This window comes from Epinephelus lanceolatus, chromosome 19, assembly GCF_041903045.1.
Source record: "Epinephelus lanceolatus isolate andai-2023 chromosome 19, ASM4190304v1, whole genome shotgun sequence".
In the NCBI taxonomy this organism is placed as follows: domain Eukaryota; kingdom Metazoa; phylum Chordata; class Actinopteri; order Perciformes; family Serranidae; genus Epinephelus; species Epinephelus lanceolatus.
Genome location: NC_135752.1, coordinates 32,031,073 through 32,037,072, shown reverse-complemented (window position 1 = coordinate 32,037,072; position 6,000 = coordinate 32,031,073). Strand labels below are relative to the sequence as shown.

The following is a 6,000-nucleotide window of genomic DNA, read 5'->3' as shown; positions in this document are numbered from 1 at the left end:
AATAGTAAAAACAAGCAGAAAACAAACCCCTAGCAGCAGTGGCATTGTCCTGGAAGGCACCAGCAGCATGAGAAAGTTCTGCTCAGGAGTTCAGCCATGCACTGCTCTCTTTCGATTGCCTTACAACAAAAGAAAGCCAGGATTTCCTAATGCCTAGAATGGGGAGCTCTCAACAGATTGATCTGCAACAGGGGACTGTCCATTCTTTGGAAGTGAGCTGGCTGGGAAAAAAAAAGAGGAAAAAAAAGTTTGGTGGGAGAATAGTCTGAGATAGACCTCGTCTGATCTCCAGGGCAAGTTGCACCTGACAGGGGGAAGACATAAATCTGTGGATCTGTCTGTCTGCCAGAGGTAACTCAAGATGGACCCCTTCTGTCTGGACGTTAGCATGGGTGAGTCAAACACATGTTTTTATTGTGAAACCGGTAAAACAATATACAATATTTCACTTGGTAGCTTTTTTTATTGTGGGCAGCTGTGCTTGTTATGTTGAGAGTAATAATAATAATAATAATAATGTTGGCTTAATGTTGAATTAAAGAATTCACTTGTGACCATTGACAATATCACAGTTATATTACTGGAATAAAAGACTCTTACTTCCATAATTTGGTTATTAGATGGCAGCTTTGAAAAACTGTGTGTTAAAGGTAGTACGGACGGGGCACAGGTGGTGTGGACCTGATCATAATTCAGATAAAATTTAATATATCTATAATTTTGCCTCAGTTCAAAATCTGAATCCAAAATAGTGAAATCACTAAATGTTCTGATACTTATTATGACTGACAGCATGTTTTGGGATTGACCCATACACAGTTTTTGTGCTTTTGTAGATTTTGTAGATTCTGTATGATAGAATCTGAAGGTACAGTGGAGGAAGGTGGAATTTATACTGTGTCTAAGCAATGTCATACCTTCAGCATAGGCTCTGCGTCAACGTATGCCGTAGCCTGACGTGCACCTCCCCAGAAATGTAACTACATGTCGCAGCAATGCAGACTTCCTGTCTATTTCTGTAAGCTGAAACCATTTCCCTCAGTGGAAACAAAGCTTTTATTTACTTTAATGTTACAGATAAGAAACAATACATTGTGAAGACAGTAAAGCCTCCACAAAAATAGCATTTTAAGTCTTGTGTGTGATTTATCCTGGCTTCATATGAGCAGAGGAAATCTCCTCTCTTTGCTAGGCTAATTTAAGCAATTTAAAATGCCATAGGCTTGTGCTAATAACATTAGCATGTTATATTTGTGTGGAAAACATGTTTAGTGTAAGACAGTTGTTTTGTCAGTGAACCTTGTGAGCTGTAACGGAGCAGAATGTTGTAACGTTACCTTTGTTAAATGCTGCTGTTGTCCCTGGCTTTGTATGAGTAGAGGAATAGTCTGCTAGCCACTAGGCTAATTTATACAATGTAAAATGCCATAGGCTTGTGCTAATAACATTAGCATGTTGTATTTGTGGGGAAAATGTGTCCAGCAAAAGACACAATAACTCGCAACATTCACAAATGCTGTGAGTTATGATGAAGCCAATTTGTGTACTTGTGTTTGAAACTGTCACTATTAAGCCATGTTTAATGTGTGTTTAATGTGTGTTCTGGGTGTGTTTTGAATCAACCAAACTTTACAGCACTTTACAGAAACCCCAACCCTGACTAATGTTTTGGAGGGGTAAATGCAGAGTGACACACACACCACTGCACAAGTACAAATGCTCACACCGCATAGGCCATGTGTGTTGGTTATGGCATAAGCTCTGCCTAGAGCTGAACTTGGAGTTCCCCCTCCCCAGTTAACACCATAAGCTTTGTCAATACTGTCGCTGTTGTTTAGCATTTATTGTGGAGATAGCTGCATTAGCTGCTAGCCACTGGCTTAGCCACGTCCATGTTCAGAGCTGTGTCCACACAGCTCATACAGTCTGACTTTCACAAAGAGCCCCTTTGAACATTCTGATTCAGTGTTGTAAAGCTCTGCAGCTCCTACAGTATACCCACACTATACTCATGTTTGTGTATGATGACTGAGGTCTGGTACCATACAAAGGCCCTGTAAGCAAACTCTTGAATTTCAGACATCAAAAAGTACAAAAGTAGATTAAAGTTGATTCAATTTTGTACACAAGTCTCAGACTGAATCTTGGCAGGACGGAAAACCCTCGTACCACAGAGAGGCTCTGGTGTGTTTGTTTGTCAAGCAGAGCCGAAGATTATTGATTTTGTAAGTGTGACTGTGTGTGTTGTCTAACTGTATGTGTGTGTGTGTTTGAAGAGGGAGCTGGAACATACCCCTGGAAAGCAAGCAGTCGCTGTTGCAACAGCTATGGCGATTTAGAAGGCTGGCTAGACTACACCCGCCAACTTTTATGATTGTACTTTAGATTTCTTCATACATATTAAGTCTCCGCAGACACTTTGTACTGTAGGTCAAAGGTCTTTTTCACTTTTGTGCAGCAACTTCCATCCACATGTGTACTGTTGGGGGTGGTAACTTTTTGCCATTGATTTCCATCTTCATTTTTCACCGTCAATCTGTCCTACCTTGTGCAGCTTTAGACTTTATTAACATACAAAACGGACAAATATTGACATCAGCTTCTAAAAATCATGATCTTATCTTATCGAAAAGGTCTTACCCATTGATCACCCAAAGTTCTGCTGTACTCACATGGGTTTGCCCAACTTCCAGCTCTTTGTGGAAAGAATCAATAAAGTGGTGAGGGCTCAACTCTGCTCCAGTGGTCCCTGCAGAAAAGGAGATACCAGCACTTTCAAATAAAAACAGGGGTTTTAATACTGATTTGTTGAGCTGGTCTCAGGCAGGAACGGTTTCATCAACTTATAAATAATTCAAAACAAACTTGGCTCTGCTTTGTTTGAGACGTGGAGTATGTAACTCAAAATAAGCAACCGAAATCATCCAAAATAAACCCATATTGAGCGTAAAAGAATCAGGATATCTACTGCTTTAAAGTACTGCATGGGCGCATCAGTGTAATAACTGGTAAAGCACTGCAGTGTTGCATGTGTAGCAGTTACTGTATAGACTCTGTGCCTGCATTTCCTAAGTTGACCTTTATTTCATAACTGTTTGGAAAGCCGTCAGCGTTCAAACTCCGAGATATAAATCATGGTCTGTGCAAGAGTTGCTGCAAGAACTTGTAACGCTTGCAAAATATCCCTGCTTAGCTGATGAGAGAAAATAAATGTTCCATTTGTGTGGCATCTTAGCTGAAAGGCATTTTTGAATTCTTTATTGTGGAGATTTGTGAGAGCAATTCATTGAGCAGAACACTGTTACAGTCTATTTAAAGTCCACACTGTGGCAAATATGATGTCAACAAAAGGGGAATAGATAGAAAGGTGTTCCTCGTCATAAAACCACATATTTACGTTCTTTGCTTTCTTTCTTCTGTCTTCCTTTTCGCGATTAAAGAGAGAGAGAGGAGTGTGTTACGCTAACACACTCTGTCAGGAGACTGTAAGGTATTGATCGCAGGAGTGTGTGATGATGATGGGCTTTGACAGCACCGCTGCACGGACCTGAGCTGAGTCAGACGGAAGCCTGTTCCGTCTTCCGTCTGCAAGGGCCCGGGGTCACGTTGGCGAGGGCCTGCATCCCTCCGTGCGCATGGATGCCCGCGGACATGAGCCGCAAGGCTGCGGGGAGATGAGAGCCGAGAAAAAATATGCCTTCAATCTTTAACATTTAGGTACGAGCATCAGCTAAATGTCGACCTCGCAGAGAGACGTAAAGCAAAAATAATCTACCCTCAAGTCGTCTTACACTCTTAGATAGCAGCTTTTGATGCGTGAATACATTTGGTTTTAGAAAATTAGGATGAAGTGCTGTTTACATTTCTGCGTCATGAACTTCTTCGTGATTTCTTTCACTTCCTAGATTTTCCCACAGATCCCACAACACTTTTAACAGTTGAGAAAACTGGATGTCAGATGTCTGTAATTTGCTTGCTTGTGTACAAACAACCTAAAGATTTTCCACTTACAATTACATAAAATAGAGACATGTAAGACCAAAAAACATTTCTTGCTTGCAGCTCCACTGGAAACATCTCATTTTGGTCTCCATTTGTCCTCAAAAAAGGAGAGCGCACCACAAAATAACTCTATACACCCAGACTTTGCCTCCATAAACAGTTTTAATGGATTTTCAGAAACATCAGGAGCCTTTGGTTTCTGGGAAATTACGAGAAACCTGCTGTTGAGCGGACGTTAATGGCCTCTGACTGTAGTAAATGCATTTGGGTTTAGGCTTTTTCGTGGGCATTAATGGCAGCAGGAATAATCATTCGTTGGGGAACAGCGTCCCTGCGATGACAATTATGGGCATCATGGGGCCAGTGTTAGGACTAAGGTAGTCTTCAAGCGTCTATGCCCTGATGAGGTGTTTGTGAGCAACACGATGAAATGATTAATCTAATCTCTCTGCGGGAAAGCTGACAGAAAGTTTCCCTATGAGGATTTGGATATCACAGTTATAATAATGGCATTATTGTGAGGCGAAGGCTTGTGTGTGAAGCAACATAATGATCTATTGTATGTGAAATGTAGCATGGCAGAGTTTTTGAATGAGCTCTTATCTCATACTCTCTGTTTTTGATCCTTGTTAAATATATCAGCTCTGTATTAATTCTTGCTCATATGAAATCCCCTTCTGGGTTCACAATGGACCACAGTGCTCTTTAAAGTAACAGAAAATTGCTTGTTTCTTATTTTTGCTTTCCATATTGGAAAAAACATTTACGTTCTTTGATTTTTAAGAGGCATAGCAAAATGGATTTAAAAGTGCTTTCAGAGAAATGTACTTGCATGTACTTCGCCTTCAGAACATATTTTCAAATCATGTCCGTGTATTATTTCTCAAGCAGAAAGCTGACATTGTGGGCATGTGCTCAGCTCTCTGGACACATTATGTGTTCTGCTTTAGATTTGTGTTTCTACTGAGTGATTTATGTAGAAATAAATGAAAAGCAAACCTCCTTGCATTGGCAGCTCAGCGCAGGCCCAGAGTGAGTAATCTCAGAATGTGTACTATCCAAGGCTCAAACTAATGAGCTGGACTGAATGAAAGCTTTCATCAAATCCACTTTAAACACTGTAAGCAGTGTTTCAGCCTGTAGGAGTCACTCAGCATGACTGACTCCATAATGACCTCCAAATGTGTTTTGTGTGATTGCTGCCTTGCTGCCTCAGTCTCAGTCCCTCCCTCCTTTCTCTCACACCGACCTGATCTCACAGGAAATTTGTACTTATTTGTTTGAAGATAAATGTTGCTGGGTGATCTGACTGACAGGTTAAAAAGGAAATGGGTCCGACAAGGTGCATTTTTTACATACAGTAGAACATGATGCAGTGTCCAAAACTCTACTTTAAACCTTTCTAAAACTATTTAACCTGAATTTTCCTGAAACAATTAGTAAACGACAAAGACCTCCTGACAAAAATTTAAAGGTCTAGTGTTTCAGATACAGTGGCATCTAGCTGTGGGGTTGCAGAACTGACAATTTACCTGTGTGCCAAGCGTGTATAGTGGCTGGCGCGAATGCACAACTGGTCCTATCCAGAGTCAGTGTTTGATTTGTCCTATCTGGGCTACTGTGGAAACAACATGGTGGACTACGTGGGAAAGGATCCACTCTGTATGTGGATATAAACATCTCTTTTTAAGGTAACAAAAACACAACAATTCTTATTTTCAGGTGATTTTAAACTAATAAAAACAATAGTTATGAACATTATATGCCGTTTCTGCCAATAGAGGCCCCTAAATCCTACACACGGGAGCTTTAAATAATCAGCTGATGTGTGGTGGGTAAAATGGATCCAATGGTCACGATCGTAGCTGATCAAGTTAGCATGCGAACATTTGCTAAACCCAAACTAAAGCTAAGGGTAATGGGAATGTCATTAGTCTTACAGGACTTTGGTCATAAACCAAAATATCGGATACAATTTTGACCAGGTGATGTTGTTAG

At 40.6% G+C, this 6,000-nt stretch overlaps 1 protein-coding gene across 2 annotated transcripts in view; it reads left to right on the top strand.

The window, feature by feature from the left end:
• The first annotated feature begins 285 nt into the window (after positions 1–285).
• rxraa (retinoid X receptor, alpha a) overlaps positions 286–6,000 on the top strand; it is a 198,712-nt gene continuing 192,997 nt past the window's right edge. Inside the window, exon 1 of one of the 2 annotated variants that reach the window (XM_078162358.1) lies at positions 286–392. In XM_078162358.1, coding sequence (XP_078018484.1) covers positions 362–392 — 31 coding nt within the window. In that variant the 5' untranslated portion in view covers positions 286–361. The remainder of the gene's footprint in view (positions 393–6,000) is intronic. The other variant, XM_078162359.1, reaches the window with a different exon arrangement.